This window comes from Mobula hypostoma, chromosome 3 (assembly GCF_963921235.1).
Source record: "Mobula hypostoma chromosome 3, sMobHyp1.1, whole genome shotgun sequence".
Taxonomy (NCBI): Eukaryota; Metazoa; Chordata; class Chondrichthyes; order Myliobatiformes; family Myliobatidae; genus Mobula; species Mobula hypostoma.
This window is the reverse complement of record NC_086099.1, coordinates 34715906-34737554: the sequence shown is the minus strand read 5'-3', so window position 1 is coordinate 34737554 and position 21649 is coordinate 34715906. Positions and strand designations below refer to the sequence as shown.

At 39.8% G+C, this 21649-nt stretch overlaps 1 protein-coding gene across 3 annotated transcripts in view; it reads right to left on the bottom strand.

Moving 5' to 3' along the window:
- Positions 1-21649, bottom strand: part of epg5 (ectopic P-granules autophagy protein 5 homolog (C. elegans)) — a 126983-nt gene that overhangs the window by 19776 nt on the left and 85558 nt on the right. For all 3 annotated transcript variants that reach the window (XM_063042872.1, XM_063042873.1, XM_063042874.1), the window contains 8 exons: positions 21375-21582; positions 19719-19794; positions 14105-14208; positions 13634-13809; positions 11849-12034; positions 5144-5347; positions 4196-4340; positions 2147-2389 (listed from right to left, as the gene is read on the bottom strand). In XM_063042872.1, the coding sequence (XP_062898942.1) occupies positions 2147-2389; positions 4196-4340; positions 5144-5347; positions 11849-12034; positions 13634-13809; positions 14105-14208; positions 19719-19794; positions 21375-21582 (1342 nt within the window). The remainder of the gene's footprint in view (positions 1-2146; positions 2390-4195; positions 4341-5143; positions 5348-11848; positions 12035-13633; positions 13810-14104; positions 14209-19718; positions 19795-21374; positions 21583-21649) is intronic.

Sequence of the window (21649 nt, the reverse complement as noted above, 5' to 3'; positions counted from 1 at the left end):
CACCCAGTCCAGAATAGCTGATCCTCTAGTTGGCTCAAGCACAAGCTGCTCCAAAAAGCCATCTTGTAGGTATACTAGAAATTACCCCTCCTGGAATACAGCACCAACCTGATTTTCCAAACCTACCTGCATTTTGAAGTCCCTCATGACTATTATAACATTACCCTTTTGGCATGCATTTTCTATCTCCTGTTGTCCTACAAGGTCACATTTTTACTACTATTTGGAGGGCTGTATAAAACTCCCATCAGGATTTTTTTTTACCCTTGCAGTTCCTTAGCTCTATCCACAATGATTCAACACTTTCTGGCCCCATATCATCACTTTCTAATAATTTCATTTCAGTTTTTATTAACAGAGCAATGTCACCCCCTCTGCTTTCCTGCCTGTATTTTCAATACAATGTGTATCCTTGGACATTAAACTCCCAGCTATAATATTCTTTCAGCCATGATTCATTGATGCCTGGAACATCATACCTGTCAATCTGCACCTGTGCTGCAAGTTCATATACCTTATTCTATATACTTCGCACGTACAAATATAACACTTTCAGTCCTGTATTCACCTTTTTCGATTTTGTCCACCTTTTAGTTGCAACTCATTCTGTTGACTGCAATTTTGCCCCACTCCTGCCTCTCATCACTACACATTGCCTCTGTTTGTAAACCAGCTACTTCATCTTCAGCACTATTATCTGCCTTTCCAATGATATTTTTTGTATTGAAATATAGGCAGCTCAGGACACTAGTCGCACCATGCTTAAGGTTTTGATTCCCCACTTTATCTGAGGACTTACCAACCTCTGCCTCCACAACCTCTCCATTAACTGTTCTGGCATTCTGTTTCCCATCACCCTGCAACTCAAGTTCAAACCCCATCGTGCAGCATGTCACCTGGGAGGCAACATACCACCTGGGAATCTCGTTCTTGCCTACAGAACCTCCTGTCCATTCCCCCAATTAATGAGTCCCCTATCACCACAGCATGCCTCTCGTTCCCCCTTCTCTTCTGAATCACGGGGGCACACTCAGTAATAGACACCCGACCACTGTTAGGTTATCCTCCCGACAATATCCAAAGTGATATACCTGTTGCTGAGGGGGATGGCCACAGGGATACTTTGCACTGGCTCCTTAACCCCTTTCCCCTTCCTGACAGTCACCCAGTTTCCTGTGTCCTGCACCTTGGGTGTAACTATCTCTATATGTCTTATCTATCACCCCTTCAGCCTCCGGAATCATCCTGAGTTCATCCAGTTCCAGCTCCACATCCTTCATGCCGATTGTTTGAAGTTGCATCTGGATGCATTTCTTGCAGCTGTAGTCGTCAGGGACAATGGAGGTCTCCCTGCCTTCCCACATCCCGCAAGAGGAGCTTTCAACCATCCTACCTGACATTTCTACTGAGCAGATATAAAGAAGGGAAGGGGAAAAAAATTAACTTTGAGCTTTTCTTTTCTTTCCCTGACTGAAGCCTGGAGAGGTAGTCAGAGAGGTATCATCTTTGGAGGAGTAGGTAGACTCTCCTTTAGGAAGTAGATAACACTTGCCACTTAGTACATGGGCTGCTTCATTGTGTGAGGTGCTGCAAGTGGGATAGAACACTGCAGTTATCAGCACACACTTAAGCTTGGAAAGGACAGAAGGTCTCAAGCAGTTAAAGACAGTTCGGCCTAGGGTCAATGCCCTGAGGAATCCTGGTGCTATATGCAAGTACTCAGGAAACAGATCAGCAACCATCTCAGTAGTGCTGCAATGTTTGACTGTAATCTGCAAAGTTTACTTCCTTCCCACCAACTTCAATTTTACTAAGATTCATTGATTGTACACTCTGTTAAGAGATTTTATACTTCAGTGATGTGTATGCTATCGTAAGAATATAACAGGAGTGTTGTGTACATTATTGGCCTCTTCAGGTAAGGAACATTAATGTCTTGGAAGTTATTTACAGTTTTATCAGAACTATGCCATGAATAGGCAGGTGAGGAAATGTTAGACATGTTGGGCTTGTAGTTGCTAGAATCTGGAAGGGCAACAGGAGGTCTCATTAAAAAAAAGCATCATGAAATATTAACAGGAGTATCCCGCTAAATAAAACATGAAGAAAATCTAATCAGTTCTTCAAACACGAACATGCTGCTTACCATCCTTAAAATATGCCATAATGCTGGCTTCAGTCATTTCTGCCATGAGCTTGACAGATGCCAGACTTTGACATGCCGCAGTCAGTAGTGGTAACGCCAGGTTGTAATGCACCTTAGAATCAATCCAAGACCGCAAACTTACACGCAGTAAATCTGCCGATGTGACACTAATATTATTCAGCATCATCAATACTTCCATAAAAAGATTGGTGACTGCCATGTGCCGCAGTTGAATGTCCACTTCTGTGGAAAGAATGTGGAAGAAATAAATTCACTGATGAATTACCTGTTTAAATACATGTACAGCAGGAAATTAATGGTATCTAATGGTTTGGTGGCCAAACATTTCAATTCCAATTCCCATTTCCGTTCTGACATGTTGGTTAATGAGCTCCTCTTGTGGCACGATGAGACTACCCTCAGGCTGGAGGTGCAACAGCTTATATTCCATCTGGGTAGCCTCCAACCTAATAGTATGAATATCAATTTCTCCTTCCGGTAAAAAAAAACAACTCCCTTCCCTCCTTCTATTCCCTACTCTGTCCCTTTACCTCTTCTCATCTGCCTATCACCTCCTCCTGGATCCCCTTCTCCTTCCATTTTTCCCATGGTTCACTCTCCTCTCCTATCAGATTTCTTCCCTCTCCTGCCCTTTACCTTTCCTACCCGCCTGGCTTTATCTATCACCTTCCAGCTATCCTCCTTCCCCTCCCCTCCATCTTTTTATTCTGATGTCTTCTCCCTTCTTTTCCAGTCCCGAAGAAGGGTCTTGGCCCAAAACATCGACTGTTTATTCCTCTCCATAGATGCTGCCCGACCTGCTGAATTCCTCTAGCATTTTGTGAGAGTTGCAAATGGTTTGTTATTCCAGATTCCAGCATCTACAGTCTGCTGTATACCCAAGGAGCTGATCAGTTTACTTAAGTATCTATATCCTTTTTATTCAAAATTAGCCTCTGAATATTTGCATGATTAACATTAAATTTCATTATAACTACAAAGGAAACACTTCAGGAAATTGAATGTGAACGACATCTGAAGTTATCAAAGTACAACGTCAACTATAAAATTACTATCATTTCACGTAGTTTGCCTAACCAAATTTGGCAACGTTCTTTTTTCCCCCCAATAAACTCATTGGAAGGAGGAGGAGTTGAGGGCCATACAGCATGGAACAATGCCCTTTGTCCTATATGTATCCATGTTGATCACAATGTATATTCAAACTAATCCCATTTCCCTGCACTTGGCCCATATCCCTCTAAGCTGTTTGTCATCTACTAATGTCCCTGACTCAACCATTTCCTCTGATAGTTCGTTCCATATATCCATCACCTGCTGTATAAAAATGTTGCCCCTCAGATTATTAAGCCTTTTACCTCAAACCTTAAAACTATGTCCTCCAGTTTTCGGTTTCCCAACCCCAAAAAAGAGACTGCTCACACTACCTCTGCTCCTCATGATTTTATATACCTCCATGAGATCACTCCTCAAAGAGTAAAGGCCCATCCTGTCTAACCTCTCCCTATGAAATAATCCCCCGTGTCCTGGCAACATCCTTGTGAATCTTTTTACACTCTTTCCAGTTTCATCACATCATTCCTGTAACAGTGTGATCAAATCTGAGCTCTAACCATGGCTTCAACAAAATCTTGTGCAATCGTAATATCAACTCCCCACTTCTATATTCAATGTCCTGAACGAGGAAGACCAGCAGAATTCATAAAATTCTTTCACAAGGGACATGGGGTACAAGTCCGGAGAGCTCAGCAGGTTTGTCTGGATCTTTTGTCTTCGTAACAGTTCACACTTCTGTCTTTTCTTATTCACATCAAGATGCAAAGTTAGTGTAGATGTCCTATTGCTTCCACATTTTCCACAACTAGATGGTCAATGCTTGTATTTCAATGGTATCATGCAAAACATGATGAAAAAAACTATAATTGAATATTTAGCCACTAACTTGCAGCAAGGCAGAAATCAAATTTCCATTATCGCAACAAACTACATAGAAACAGACACACGAGATCATTTTCAGAATGCACTAACCAGGAGGATTAAAAAGAACAATATCATCCAATAACTTTATCATCTCATGTTCTAGTTGACCATGAACTATCTGTGTATTCTGATCCAAAGTGATGATGCACTGGACAATGTGGTGGATATACGCTCTGCATTTAGGTGTAGCATCCTAAAAAATTAAAAATATATTATATTAGTGATAAAGCATTCATATTTTATTTTCTAAAGTTCAAAGTAAATTTATGATCGAAGTATGTATAGTGTATGTCACCATATACTACTCAAGGATTCATTTTCTTGCAGGTATTCACAGTAGAACAAAGAAATACCACAGAATCAATGAAAATCTATACACAAGCACTGACAATCAATACACAAAAGACAACCAGTGTAAAGAAACAAAAAAAAACTTGTGAATGTTATTCACCCGTATGAGATTAAATTAAAACTCAATTGTGCTTCTGATATTTGAATAAAAATATGGTTGTAACTTATGATATAACTGGAGCATTGTTACAGATTCCTGATTAAAAACGTATATTTCTTCTGTTCTCTGTTGAACTACTTGCTTGGTGTGTTCTCTGCTTGCATATATTAATTGGCAAACCATGCTTTTGCATTTGTTCAATGTGTAAGAATGGATTCAGGAAAATGAAATCATTAACAACTCTATTGGCCAATTGAGCAGAAATCATTAAATAATTTTTAATTGCTTTTTGTTTTCAACATATACAATAATTTGCTTTGCTCATAATGTACAAAGGGATTCAGGCTCTTTCCGATTTAAGAGCAGCTTTGATGTCATGACCATACTAGTAAATTAATATTGCAAGCATTGGAACACATTTGGTCAATCAGTAAAAACTCTGGAGAGACAAAGATTGTGTACATATACTGGAAGACACAAATGACAAAACTGAACATAAATTCAACCTAATTTATCCCAGACAATTTCTTGTTATGTCTACTCACACTGTGTATGCCCAAGGTGTCACCGAAACCTGTGACTACTTTTAAAAGCTTCAGGATTGGTTGAGCTGAAGGATCTTTTAAAATGATGGTAGAAGGAGAATAGTGGCTACCAAAATAGCTGAGGACATTTTGGTAAGATGCAATATCCACAGAATGCCAAGGTAGTGCACTCGTTTGTTCAAGGAGATTATACAATGGAGACTCCTGCAGAAATGAGCATTACCGGCTGAGTTAGTGAAAAAATGCATATTAACAGTATGATTAAAAATAATTCTGATTATTTTGCATATTCACCAAAGCAAACTAACTGGAATAGCAAAAATCTCCATCAGTACAAGAATTAACGTGAGAAACATGCACTTAGCTTCTTCAAACCTTGAAGTGCCATGCATTTCAAAACCAAGGCATCTATAGAATAAAAATTCAAACACCAGTGCTCTCAAACATACCCAATAGAAGCACCAGTTGTTACCTCTAACTTGGAGGTGAAATTCTGGTGTTCTCTGAGATATACTAACAGAGATGAGGAGGAATTCTCTTTAACCAGAGGGTAGGGAATCTGTGGCAAATTGCCACAGAAGACTGTGGCGGCCAAGCTATTAAGTATATTTAAAATTGAGATTGACAGGTTCTTGATTGATCATGGTGTCAAAGGTTATGGGGAGAAGACAGGAGAATGAGGTTGAGGGGGATAATAAATCAGCCATTTTGGGATAGTTGAACAGACTCGATGGGCCAATTGGCTCAATTCTGCTCCTATGTCTTATGGTCTTATTGAAAAATTTTAACAATACATGAAAGCAGTTAACAGATACAGTGCTGAATAATCCAGAGGCTGAACTGATGATCTGAAAATTCAGTTCTCACCATGACATATGGAAAATCAAAATCTAATGCATTAATTACAGAATCAAAGTAAAGAGAGTCACAGTGTAATTCAGGGTGGAAATAGGCCTGTTGGCCTATCTGGTCCATGCCGATCATAGCATCCTCCCTGCTAGTCTCAAATTGCCTGCATTCAGCACATAATCCCTCCATGTACCAATCCAAATACCTTTTAAATGTTGCAATTGTACACAACTCAATCACTTTCTCTGACAGCTCATTCCAGGTATTCCCTACCCTCCATGTTAAGAAGTTACCTCTCAGGTCTCTTTTAAATCTCTTCCTTCTGATCTTTTATCGGTGCCCCCCCATGAATTCTCCAACCATGGGGAACAGACTTGGACCATCCACTTTATCCATACCCCTCGAATTCATAAACTTCTATGAAATCACCTCTCATTCTCCTGCACTCCAAGGAATAAAGATAAAGTGTGATCAACTCTCCCTATAAAATAAAGCCCTCTAGTCCAGACAGCATCCTTGTAAATCTCTTCTGCACCCATTTCAGTTTGACAATGTCTTTTCTTTAACTGAAATACCAAAACTGTACACAATACTCCAATCAATAATGGTAAGGGCCGAATGGCCTACTCCTGCACCTATTTTCTATGTTTCTAACCGTGTCAAGCCACACTGTCACAAAGTAAAAAACATGTCTCACCAATGGTCACTGCACAGCTCCATTGCTTTGTGTGGTATTGCTATCATGCAGAATGGGAAGGATTTAGAACAGATTAAGCACTTCAGAATTGGGTATGCAGTACTATGCACTTTGGAGTGTACTGAATTGCACCACCTCTACAGTTGGTAATGCCACGGCCTACTTTACACTTTACCATTATTAAGAAGCCACAGGACCAAAGGTGACAGGACCAGCACCAGATGTAGCTTAAAAAAGTCAACCTGTTGGAGCCATAAGAGAGAAATAAACGTGCTAAACAACAGAAATGCATAACAATCAAATCAGATGAAAACTTCGTGGCCCTGCCCTATGGAGTCATACAGCATGACATGAGGAACGTTCTGTAGCTTTCACTGACTGCCTCAATTAACCAAAAGGCTGCACAGCAACTGCAGCTTCAGTTTGACAACCCATTAAAGTGTGTCGACATTGTGAGCTTCTTGCATATGCCTGCCCCCTTCTGATGCAGTGACAGGTACTTGTACAATTTGCCTGCAGCCTAGCAGCTGTCCTCTTCCTAATCAATATCCTCCTCCCACCAAGGACTAGTACTGAGAACCAATGTCTGTGCCAAATGTGGCCTTTCAGCTCCAAGAACCAGCTCAATGATGTCTAATCTAGACTCCAGCAGGCCTAATCAATTCTAGCCCAAATTACAGTCTTCACCCAAAGAGGAACAAAAAGTTGAATTCTAAAACCTGATGCACAGCTTCTGTCATGCAAATCAAGAAAGCTTCCACAGGCCCAGGTAAAGTTCAATTGATCAGGAAGTTGTGGGAAAGCACTCCACTGGCTTGACCTATAACCAGCACTAGGAGCAAAGTTTAAGGCCAAACAATTCATCTGCATGACAGTGCTGTGGCTTTCCTAGAGTGGTATCTGGACCAAACCAACTGGTTTGGTAATGAACATTACCGATGAATGCATAAATGTTCAGTTTAATTTGCAATTCCTCAGAAAATGTAACAATTTTTGCCCAAATGCAGCAGAAATTGGGCAACATTCTGGCTTATAAGCAAGATTCATTGCACACAGGGAGAGTTAGACTAATCTTTAAATTCACTGCTTGATCATTATTGGATTCCCAATTATTGACATACAAGCAATCACTACTAACCAAAAAATTAAGTGGATCAATTCCATAAATCTTCTTCAGCAATCCATTGGGATGAAGGATTTCTTACTTCCACTCTGGTTTAGTAGGTTCGGAGGTGCTTAATGAGGTCAATATTGGAACTTCTGTAGGTGGGATGAGATTGCTTTGAGGGTCTTATTATCATCCCAAATGCAACTCCTCCACCTAAGTGGTCAAGAGCCAGAGATTTTCAGAAATCAGTGGGGATGTTGTATTCTTTCAAGGCTTTGAGCAGATCTTTGAATTTTTTCCTCTGTCCATATGGTATCACTTATTATGACAAACTGTTTGTTTCGGATTCTGATGTTGGACAGGGAAATGAAATACCCAGTCAATGCAACTGACGAAATGTAACTTGGGTTTCAGTACTGAGGACGTTGGCCTGTGAAAGAGCACTGACACTTGTTTGTCACACATCAAGTAAAATTTTGCAGGATTCTGCAGAGTGGTATTGGTGGTGTTTTTCTCATTACTGCTGCGGGTACCCTGGATCTCAAAAGCAGAGAACAGGAATTGCTGGCAATGTAAAGTATTGGTGCTAAATGCTACAATACCGTGCCATCTTTTCAAAGGATCTTAGACTTGCGTCCCCTCCATATGACATACTACTTGGAGTTGGAAGAACATTACTATTCCTTAATTCTCATGGGGTCAAAATGTCAAACTCATACTTAACAGCACCAGTGGATTATCTTCACTATATCATCTGTAGTATTTCATACAAATACTTCACCTCTGCCTTTTCAGGATAATTAGAAATAGAAATTAACTGCTTGTCTTCTCAGTGATGTTCACATCCCATGAATGAATCACCATAAATACACATTAATTTACTGAGCACAGGAAGAACATACTTCCAAAAGGTTTTCACCTCAAAACAGTGGAGAAAATATTCAGAAATTTTGTTCTGCAATTCATTAATCTAATTGCTTCTTCCTTTCTTAATTAGTTTTATTTTCTTTCTTTCCTCTCTGGAAATGAAACGGCCAAAAAGATACGGTATTTGCAGGGATATATCTAGTTGACATTACTTCAACAGTTTTCCTTGCTTACTGCATTAAGATAGCATGACTTTCTGTTTCCTGTAACTGTGCAAAAGAGTATGTCTTAAATTAATGAAAAATAGTGTAGTTGATGTTTCGGGCTGAAACCCTTCACCAGGACTGGAGAAAAAAAGGTGAGGAGTCAGAGTAAGAAGGTGGGAGGGAGGGAGGAGGGGAGGAAGAAACACAAGGTGATAGGTGATAAGATTTCCAGCATAAAACCATAAGACACAGGAACAGAAATCGGCCACTCAGCCCATTGAGTCTGCTCCATCATTCCACCATGGCTGATCCTGGATCCCACTCAACCCCATACACCTGCCTTCTCACCATATCCTTTGATGCCCTGATCAATCAGGAGACTGCCAAATATACTATGGACCTGGCCTCCACTGCAGTCTGTGGCAGACCATTCCACAGATTAACCACTCTCTGGCTAAAAATATTCCTCCTCACCTCTGTTCTAAAAGGTTGCCCCTCAACTCTGAGGCTGTGCCCTCTGGATCTGGATAGCCCCACCATAAGAAACATCCTCTCCACATCCACCCTATCTATCCTTTCAATATTCAGTACATTTCAATGAGATCCCGCACCCCCCACCACATTCTTCTAAATTCCAATGAGTACAGGCCCAAAGCGGCCAAATGCTCCTCATATGTTAACCCCTTCATTTCCAGCATCAACCTCATGAACCTCTTCTGGATTCTCTCCAATGACGACACAGCCTTTCTGAAATATGGGGCCCAACACTGTTGACAATACTCCAAGTGCAATACTAGTATCTTATAAATACTCAGCATATTCTCCTTGCTTTTATATTCTATTCCCCTAGAAATAAATGCCAAAATTGCATTTGCCTTCTTTACCACAGACTCAATCCGTAAACTAACCTTCTGGAAGTCTTCCACAAGGACTCCCAAGTCCCTCTGCACTTCTGATGTTTGATCCTTCTCCCCAGTTAGATAATAGTCAGTACTATCATTTCCCAACACTGTATTCCATTCTTTTTTGCCAATTCTCCCAACTGGTCCAAGTCCTGCTGTAATCATATTGCTTCTTCAGCACTACCAACCCCTCCACATGTCTTTGTATCGTCTGCAAACTTTGCCACTAAGCCATCAGTTCCATTATCCAAATCATTGACAATGTGAAAAGTAGCAGTCCCAATACTGACCCGAGGAACACCACTAGTCATTGGCAGCCAACCAGAAAAGGTGCCCTTTATTCTCACTCACTGCCTCTTGCCTGTCAGCCATTCCTCTATCCATGCCAATATCTTTCTTGTAATGCCATAGGATTTTATCTTATTAAACACCTTCATGTGTGGCACCTTATCAAATGCCTTCTGAAAATCCAAGTAAATGACATCCATTCTCTCTCCTTTGTTCACCCTGCTTATTACTTCCTTGAAGAACTCTAACAGATTTGTCAGGTAAGATTTCCCTTGACAGAAACCTCGCTGACTTTGACTTACTTTATCATTAGTCTCCAAGTATCCCAAAACCTTGTCCTTAATAATAGGCTCCACTTTCCCAACCATTGAGGCTAATTGGCCTATAATTTCCTTTCTTTTGCTTTCCTCCCTTCTTAAAGAGTGGAGTGACATTTGCAGTTTTCCAGTCCTCCGAGACCATGCCAGAATCAAATGATTCTTGAAAGATCAGGACCAGTGCATCCATTACCTCCTTGGCAACATTTCTCAGGACTCTGGGATGTAGTCCATCTGGTCCAGGTGACTTATCCATCTCAAGACTTTGAGTTTGCCTAGCACTTTTTTCTTTTTAACAGGCACTCGCTCCTGCTCCCTGATACTCACGGACCTCTGGCACACTGCTTGTGTCTTCCACAGTGAAGACAGATGCAAAGTACCTATTAAGTTCATCTACCATTTCTTTGTTCCCCATTACTAACTCACCAGCCTTACTTTCCAGTGGTCCAATACCAACTCTCAGCTCCTTTTACTCTTTATATAACTGAAAAAAACTTTTAGTATCTTGCTTCATATTATTGGCTAGTTTGCCCTCATATTTCGTCTTTTCCCAAATAGCTTTTTTTAGTTGCTTTTTGTTGGATTTTAATAAGCTTCCCAATCATCCAACTTCCCACTCACTTTTGTTACCTTATATGCCCGGTCCTTGGCTTTTATGCAGTCCTTAACTTCCTTTGTCAGCCAGTTGCCTACCCCTGCCATTTGAGAACTTCTTCTATTGGATATTTCCATCCTGTGCCTTGTGAATTATTCCCAGAAACTTCAGCCACCTCTGCTCTGCCGTCAACCCCGCCAGTACCCTCCTCTTATCCATCTGGGCAAGCTCCTCTCTCATGCCTCTGTAATTCCCTTTATTCCATTGCGATACTGATACACGGGACTTGTGCTTTTCCCTCCTAAATTGCAGTATGAATTCAATCATATTATGACCACTGTCTCCTGAGGGTTCCTTTACATTAAGCTCCCTAATAAGATTTGGTTTATTACACAACGCCCAATCTAAGATATCCTTTCCCCCGAGTAGGCTCAAGCTGCCCTAAAAAGCCATCTCCAGGGGATTCAACGAATTCCCTCTCATACGGTCCAACACCAACATGATTTTCCTAAATCCTTGCACATTGAAGTCCCCTATTACAATTGTGACATTACCCTTATAACGTGTCTTTCCAGCTCCCTCCCTTTCTAATCTCAGCCCTACATCTTGGCTACTACTTGGAGATTTTCTCTTGTGTCTTAAATTAAGTGTGCTTTATTTGCAATTGTACTTGGGGCTGTGACACATACTAGATTCTGCACTGAGACTATTCTTTAATCCATTAAGTTAAAAATTACAATCTTGCAGAAACAGACTATCTAAATTACATCGTAGAAAAATTGGTATCAATTATAAGCAACAATGCTCAAATATATCACTAATTTATTCCAACGTATTGGAAAGCCTTCCAAATAAATGAAGTTGAAAACTACTTACTGGTTTACTTGTAAGTTCACCCTCTTTTGATAGAAATACCATCATAAACAACAAATATACAACCATGGTTCTTGTATGCACGAGAGGTTGGGGATTCCAAGCATCAGAAAGTACACTGACCCAGTTAACCTCACAGAGTAAAGTTCCCAAAAACAGGAAACAACTCTTTGGACTTCCTCTCTCCACCTGAAAGAGAACAAAAATAAAGATTATTCACAACTAAACATGAGGAATAAACATTGACCGTCTGCATATTTCTTTGCACTGTGACTGCCAATGGTAATGCATAAAAAACACATGTTTTACACAAATCACTAAAGCTTTTTTGAAGCCCAAATCTAAAGGCTGTCTGGGAAAACTTCAATAAAAAATGCACAGGACCCATGTAGATCTTCAGCAACAGTTTATTTCACAATACGGATGCATCCTGTAAAATCAGAATCAGCTTTAACATCTCCGGCATATGACATGAAAAATATTAACTCTATGGCATCAATACCATGAAATACATGATAAATAAATATAGAGAAAAAATGAATTAGTGCAAGTATGTATATGTCTATTAAATAGTTAAGTTAAATAAGCAGTGCAAAAAAAAAGTGAAATAAAAAAATTAATGAGGTAGTCATGGGTTCAACATCCATTTAGAAATCGGAGGGCAGAGGGGAAGAAGCTGTTCCTGAATCGCTGAATGTGTGCCTTCAGGCTTCTATACCCCCTTCCCGATGGTAATAATGAGAAGAGGGCACGTCCTGGGTGGTGGGGTTTCTTAATGACGGACGTCGCCTTCCGAAGGCACCACTCCTTGAATATGCCTTGGATACTATGGAGGCTGGTACCCATGATTGAGCTATCTAATCTTACAAGTCAATTACAAGTCAATTCAACTTATTTTGATCTTGTGCAGTCCCATCTCCCCACACATTAAACTAAGAATGCTCTCCATGGTACATCTGTAGATGTTTTGAATGATTTAGTTGACAAACCAAATTTCCTCAAACTCCTAATGAAATGTAGCCACTTGTCTTCTTTGTAGCTACATCGATATGTTGCGTCCAGGTTAGGTCCTCAGAGATATTGACACCCAGAAACTTGAAATTGCTCACTCTCTCCACTTCTGATTGCTCTATGAGGATTGGTTTGTGTTCTCATCTTCCCCTTCCATAAGTCCATAACCAGTTCTTTGGTCTTCACTGGCGTTGAGTGCAAGGTTGTTGCTGTGACAGCACTTAACTAACTCTTTTGTCGTCAACAATGGTTGTATCATCAGCAAATTTATAGATGGCATTTGAGCCATGCCTAGCCACAATCATGGGTATAGAAAGAGTAGAGCAGCGGGCTAAGCACACATCCCTGCGGTGCACCGGTGTTGACTGTCAGCAAGGTGGAAAAAACAGAACCTTAAAATCTGATTAATTACATTAAGCAGTATTGCAAAACACTTAACAATAAGTTAATTATAATAATGTGTAATTTCTGAGCTTGAACACTGGCACCTGGTTTAAAAAAAAACTTAATTGATGAAAAAACGTTAACATACTCAGCCATTGTGAAACACATCCATTCATCTATACTCTTATTTTGCATCACTCGTGAAGTGATGCAAGAAAGAACACTTTTGGCCTCAACAAATTATAAGATTTAAAAAAACGCAAATATATATTGCAATCAAAACATATAAAATTAAAAAATTATAGCAGTAAGTTGAGCTATGTTTAACTTTGATTGAGAAAACCTACAATGCATACATATAAAATTTATAAAATTTTTCATTAAATTACCTACTTTAAAGAATTCTTCCATCAAGGCTTGATCAGGATACAACTCTCCCCATGGTAATTTGGAATATTCAGAATGATAGGTGTACAGGATATACTCTGGTATTTTAGGTATAGTGCAAGTTTCACAATAATACATCAAGTGGAACCATAGAGCTCCTCGTTGGCCAGGAATTAGTTTATCTGTAAGGGAGAAGTGTGAAAGTAATTTATGCAACTGAAGCTAGGAAAGCTTATACTCGTGTTCTTTTTGTGTCATTTTCCATGACCTCATGAATGAAACGCCAAGATGGCCTGATAATGCAAAATTATATCCATGTCACTTCCTCGTATCAGTGTCACGAATTACTTGGTTCTTGGGGCATACACTAAGAAATCGCACCTCCTTCATTTTATAATATCTAAAAATAATGTGTATTCCTTTTATCCCACTCTCTCTACAAAATGAAAGAACTTACCCAACCAAATTACAGCTTACCTTTTAAACTCTGATGCAGGTAATCAACACATTTTGTGAATAGCTTCACCATTCCAGATGCAATTGGAGTGTCAACCTCTAACCAAGGATAGGAATAGTTATTGCTGTAAATGAAAACATTATATGAATGCTAATTGACATATGGGTAGTGGGCAAAACCTATAAAATTAAACATTTATAGCAATAAATTAAGCTGAATAGGTTTGATTTTGATTGTGGAAAAACTAAAATGCATATATAAAATTATATAAAAACAAGATTTTCATTAAATTACCTACCTTAAAGAACTCTTCCATCAAGGCTTGATGCAAATTGCTAATGCTATCAAAATGCTTTCTATGATAATTATAAGTTATCACTTACTTTATAGGAACAAGCAGAATGACTTGTTCCTATGAAGTACTTAGACTAACAAAGACTTATTGTACATTCCCAAACTAAAAGCTGTGGATGAACCAGGAGGTACCATCGTCTGTTGAAAGCTAGATCTGTGGCATTCAAGTCTGGTGATGCAGGCCTGTACCAGAAAACCAGGTATGATTTGCAGAGGGCTATTTCAAGGGCGAAGAGACAATTTCAAACGAGGTTGGAGGCTACATCGGATGCATGACAACTCTGGCAGGCTCTATGAGACATAACTTCCTACAAAGCGAAACCCAATAGCATGAATGGCAGCGATGCTTCACTATCAGATGAACTCAACGCTTTCTATGCACACTTTGAAAAGGAGAACACAACTACAGCTGTGAAGATCCCTGCTGCACCTGATGACTCTGTGATTGTCTCAGAGGCCGATGTTCGGCTGTCTTTAAAGAGAGTGAACCCTCCCAAGGCAGAAGGTCCCAATGGAGTACCTGGTAAGGCTCTGAAAACCTGTGTCAACCAACTAGTGGGAGTATTCAAGGGCATATTCAACCTCTCACTGCACGGGAGGTGGTTCCCACTTGCTTCAAAAAGGCAATTATTCTAAGAAGAATAATGTGGGCTGCCTTAATGACTATCGCCTGGTAGCACTCACATTAACAGTGATTAACTGCTTTGAGACGTTGGTCATGACTAGATTGAACTCCTGCCTCAGCAAGGACCTGGACCCATTGCAATTTGCCTATCACCACAATAGGTCAATGGCAGACGCATTCTCAATGGCTCTCCATACGGCTTTAAACCACCTGGACAACAGAAACACCCATATCAGGATGCTGTTCATCGACTATAGTTTAGTATTTAATACCATCATTCCCACAATCCTGATTGAGAAGTTGCAGAACCTGGGTCTCTGTACTTCCCTCTGTAATTGGATCTTCGACTTCCTAACCGGACGACCAGTCTGTGCAGATTGGTGACAAAATATCCTCCTCACTGACGGTCAACGCTGGTGCACCTCAGGGGTGTGTGCTTAGCCCACTGCTCTGCTCTCTATATACACATGACTGTGTGGCTAGGCATAGCTCAAATACCATCTATAAATTTGCTGATGATGCAACCATCTCAGGTGGTGATGAGAGGGCGTACAGGAGTGAGATATGCCAACTAGTGGAGTGGTGCCGCAGCAATAACCCGGCACTCAGTGTCAGTAAGACAAAAGAGCTGATTGTGGACTTCAGGAAGGGCAAGATGAAGGAACACAAACAAATCCTCATCGGGGGATCAGAATTGGAGAGAGTGAGCAGCTTCAAGTTCCTGGGTGTCAAGATCTCTGAGGATCTTGGTCCCAACATATTGATGTAGTTATAAAGAAGGCAAGACAGCAGCTATACTTTGTTAGGAGCTTGAAGAGAATTAGCTGGTCAATAAATACATACAAAAACTTCTATAGTTGTACCGTGGAGAGCATTCTGACAGGCTGCATCACTGTCTGGTATGGAGGGGCTACTGCACAGGACTGAAAGAAGCTGCAGAAGGTTTTAAATCTAGTCAGCTCTATCTTGGGTACTAGCCTACAAAGTAAATACAAAATACTCTGCAGATGTTGGAGTCAAAGCAACACTCACAACATGCTGGAGGAACTCAGCAGGTTGGGCAGCATCTGTGGAAACGATCAGTCACCGTAAGGGTTCCGGCCCGAAACGTTGACTGATCGTTTCCACAGATGCTGCCTGACCTGCTGAGTTCCTCCAACGTGTTGTGAGCCTACAAAGTACCCAGGACATCTTCAGGGAGCGGTGTCTCAGGAAGGCAGTGTCCATTATCAAGGACCTCTAGCACTCAGGGCATGCCCTTTTCTCACGGTTACCATCAGGTAGGAAGTACAGAAGCCTGAAGGCACACACTCAGTGATTCAGAAACAGCTTTTTCCCCTCTGCCATCTGATTCCTAAATGGATATTGAATCTTAGGACACTGCCTCACTTTAAAAAAAAAATACAGTATTTCTGCTTTTGCATGATTTTTTAAAATCTATTCAATATACATAATTGATTTACTTATTTGTTATTATTATTTTTATTTTATTTATTATCTTTTTCTCGGCTAGATTATGTATTGCATTGAACTGCTGCTGCTAAGTTAACAAAATTTCACGTCACATGCCAGTAATAATAAACCTGATTCTGAATAGTACTTGCTACAGCTGATCCAAGACAGTGGAAAAATGTTAATAGGGAAAGCAGCAGAAACTTATGCAGCTAATGCAAATAAATCAATTTATTATTCCGTGAATCAAATCAAAGGAGTTGCAAAATACTGGAGGAGCTCTACAGGTCATGCAGCATTTAAAGAAGGAAATTAAAGGAGTTGCATCATTAGTTATTGGAAGATGCATTAAAATATGCATTAAAGGAATGTTAATAATATAGCAAAAATGTCAAAGTGAAGTTAAATTTCAAGATTAACCTTCTAATGTTGGGTAGAATACTGAAGAGAGCTCTCCACAATTGCAGACATCCCACCTCTCCCGGAATTTCTGGGAGTCTCCCGCATATTGATAGCGGCTCCCTGCTGCCTGCAATTTATACACAATATCCTGGAAATTGATTTTTTTTTAGAACGAGCAAGAGAGAGAGCTCGAGAGCGAAAGAGAGAGCAAGAGGGAGCACAAGAGAGTGCATGCACGCCATGGCAGAGTGTTCCAAAAATAGTAAATATAAAACGTACTTCACCCCAGACTACACTAAAGTGTACCCCTGCCTAATAGGGGTCAAAAATAATGACAGTGTTGCTCGCTACACTGTTTGCAACAGTGACTTTTCTATTGTCCATGGTGGGTTAAGACTGTAAAAGACATGTTGAGGTGAGTTTAACAGCTGTCATTCGTTTATTAGCATAGCTAAGGAGCTACTCTATTGCAGACATCCCACCTCTCCCGGAAGTTCTGGAATTCTCCCGCAAATTGATGGTGCTACCTCCCTGAAATGAGTTTTTGCAGGGTGGGATGTCTGTTATTGTAACTTGCCTGCTTCAAGACTGTGTTTAAGCTGGCCCATCCCTTACATGTGCAGCTGTGCTTTTCCTCAGGCTGCACCTGGAGTACCTGTGTAGGCCCATTTTGGAGTCTCACTACCAGGCTACATGGCAAAATGAAGCAATGATTGAACAGCAACAAGGCAGATCTTGAGGTTCCCTTTCAGCTACACTGATGCACTTTTGATAACTTGCTGCTGACAAAAACTACTTCTATACATCTTTGCCAGAGACATTTAAAAATAAAAAATGATTAAAAATAATATTTATGTTAAAACACAAGTAATTAAAAATTATTAAAAACAGTAAATTTAAAATCAAAATCATTTACTTTGAACTCAACTTTCAGTCAAAATCAGTAAGTGAAAAGAGCTGCACTTGCCATGGCTGTTGTAAAGCTGAAGTGTCAGGTGGGAAGTGCAGCAGACTCCTTAGCTCACTGCACAATTGTTCGTATTGAATCAATTAGATTCAAATGTTAAATCTAGTTGAAGAATGGGATGTGAGATGCTCTGGTATCTAACCTCCAGCTTTTCTCTGATATCTGCTATGTGCAGGTCACAGATGATCAGACCTGTGAAAATCAGCTTGCTGGTGGTTCCTTTCAGAGCTACTGGCAAGGATAGGTATGTTGCAGCCCATTTCCCAATCCTATAATTTTCCAATTTTCCATCTTTCTACGAGAAGAACATAACATACTGCATACTGTGGCTCAAATTTCACTGTCAAAATAGAAACCTGAAACTTATAAAGCTTGATGAATGATGAATTTGAAAATGAATCCGGCCTTTAACGATCAGAGGACTTAACAAAAAAAGCATGCACTTAGAGGTAATATTATATTTTGATCAAGATTTCCTTTATGTATTGTTATGAATGATGCCCTAAATTAATTTATATCTTAACTTTAGGAAAGTAATTTATTCTAATTGATATAAAAATCTCCATAAATGCAAAAAAAAAGAAATTGCTATGTTTTGTATTTTCACAGACATAAACATTTAGAACATAAGACTGTAATACAAAGGAGTAGAATTAGGCCATTCAGCCCATCTAGTCTGTTTCATCATTCCATCATGGCTGATTTATTAAACCACTCAACCCCCTTCTCCTGCCTTTTTCCCATAACCCTTGTTGGCCTGACTAATTAAGAACCCATCAAACTCCCCTTTAAATATACCCAAAGACAGCCTCCACAATGTCTGTAGCAATTAATTCCACAGACTCATCAGCCTCTGGCTAAAGAAATTTACCTTTATTTCTGTTTGGAAGAGATGGTCTTGTAATTTGAAGCTGTGTCTTCTGGTCCTAGACTCCCCCATCATTGGAAACATCCTCTTCTATCTAGGCCTTTCAATATTCGATAGCTTTCAATGAGATCCCCCCCTTCATTCTTCTAAACTCCAGCAAGTACAGGCCCAGAGCTATCAATCACTCCTCGTACATCAAACCTTTCAATCCAGGATCATTCTTGTTAACCTCCTCTAAACTCTCTCTAATGCCAGCATATTTTTTTTTAAGATTAGGGGCCCAAAACTGCTCACAACACTCCAAGTGAGGCCTGACCAATGCTTTATAAATATCAGCTTTACACCCTTGCTTTTATATGCTAGTCCTCTCAAAATGAACGCTAACATTACATTCACCTTCCTTACTGCCTACTCAATTCCCAAGTCCCTTTGCACCCCTAATTACTGAATTTTCTCCCATTTAGAAAATAGTCTATGCTTTTATTCCTACTGCTAAAGTGCATAACACATACTTCCCTACACTGTCTGCCATTTTTTTGTCCATTATCCTAATCTGTCCAAGTCCTTCTGCAGACTCCCTGCTTTCTCAACACCACCTGCCCTTTCACTTATTTTTTGCGTTGTCCACAGGCTTGGCCTCAAAGCCATCAATTCCAGTATCCAAATCATTAACATATAATATGAAAAACTTTGTCCCAACACCAAACCCCTCAGAACACCACTAGTCAATGGTAGGCAACCAGAAAAAGCTCCACTTATTCCGACTCTGTCTCCTGCCAGTCAGCTAATCTTCTATCCATGCTGGTATCTTTACAGTAATACCATGGGCGGGCTTTTATTTTGCTTAGCAGCCCCATGTGTGTATACACATATTTACGATCTTGCAAGATTTCCTTACTCAAAATGCAGTGCAAATTCAAACTTTTGTTCAGTCTTGTATTTTACAATTAAGCACAAAGTAGTTACCTTCCTTTTTCTGTATTTAGTACGATTAGCCATGGTTTGAAAAGTTGCACCAATTTTGCGTAAAGCAACTGCAAACCTATAATGAAATGTCAAATCATTAAAAAATATTGAAAAATCTAAAGATATACAATAAAATAGAATGTCTTGCACTCAAGGACCATGCTTAGATATCAAAGAAATGCCTAAGATACTATTACAGAGACTGTATATAACCACCAGTGAAACATTGGACATTAATGTCTCAAACAAGAGAAAATCTACAGATGCTGGAAATCTGAGCAACACACATAAAATGCTGGACAAACTCAGCAGGCCTGGCAGCACCTATGGAAAAAAGTACAGTCGACGTTTTGGGCCGAAACCATTTGGCAGGACTCAGTTAACGTCATTAATGTCTGTCATTTTGGATTCTTCTGGTGGAACTGGAAAACTTTCATCATTACGCAAACACGAGGAAATCTGCAGATGCTGGAAATTCAAGCAACGCACATCACGACGAAGGGTCTTGGCTTGAAACGTCGACTGTACCTCTTCCTAGAGATGCCGCCTGGCCTGCTGCGTTCACCAGCAACTTTCATCATTAATCTACTTTTGGCAAAAGTTTAAAGATAAAATGTGATTGTCCTGTGCAAGAAAATCATCAAGCATTGTTTAACACTTTTATGGAGAGAAAACGGCATATTTGGCTTTTAAAGTCCCTTTCAATTTGACGTTGAGGGACAGTAAAGGAAAAAAATTCTAAGACTGTGAACTTATTGTGTGTAATGAATGCATAATGGCTCACAGAGCAGCCAGTGAAGAATTAAAACTGAATGTTACACGAGCTTAAGCGCAAAATAGATTTACTTAGAAATACAGTGCGGAATAGACCTCTTTGGCTCTTTGAACCATGCTGCCCAGCAACCCCTGACAACCCCAATTTAACCCTAACTCAATCACAATGATTTACAATGAAAAATTAGCCTACACCTGTGGGAGGAAACCTATGCACCTGGGGAAAATTCACATATTCCACAGGGAGGAAGCACAGAGGATGGCGGGATTGAAATCTGAACTCCGAGCTCCGAGCTGTAATAGTGGCATGCTAAACGCTAGACCACTGTGATGGTTAGCGCAACACTATTAGAGCTCAGGGCATATATTATTGGTAGCAAATGTGATCTGTTATGTTAGTCCTAGTTGGAGATTGTTTCAAATGTAACTAGTACTACAAGACTGAAGCAACTGAATAGAAAGTCTACATTGAAACATCATGTATTTGGGAAAATGTTAAATGATTACACTTCAAAATAACATGCAAGTGCAGTTATCAGGCCATCCATTTGTAAGTCCTGCCAAAGGGTTTTGGTCTTAAACATCAATTGTACTCTTTTCCTAGATGCTGCCTGGCTTGCTGAGTTCCTCCAGCATTTTGTATGTGTTGCTTGAATTTCCAGCAACTGCAGATTTTCACTTGTTTGTGATCCATTAGTGAGAGTTTGATTTGAATTTGCTCAAATTAAGAGTTGGGGAAATTAAACACAAAGATTCAACAGGAATGATATTGATGAACTCTGGCTGAATTATTACATTTCTTCATCTAATGTGATCAAGCAATGTACAAACGTTTGTAGAATTTATAAATCTGTACTTGATAATATTTTCTTTAAATAATACCTGTTGCATTTTTGTTACTGGCTGCAGGTTCTTGGGTCAATTTGGAGACCTCAGAATCAATAAAAGATGTAGCAAGGAACATCCAGAATTTCTTCACTTCATTCATATATGGAGTCCACTTTGAAAATAGACCAAAGCTTCTTAAATCTGTTTTTGAAAGGCGCAATTTGTGCAAGAAATCAGACAGCCACTGTATTGTCTCCTGTACCTATTAGATGAAACAAAATTCAAATCATTTTATGATCATATTGTGCATTTTTCTCAACATTTTTAAA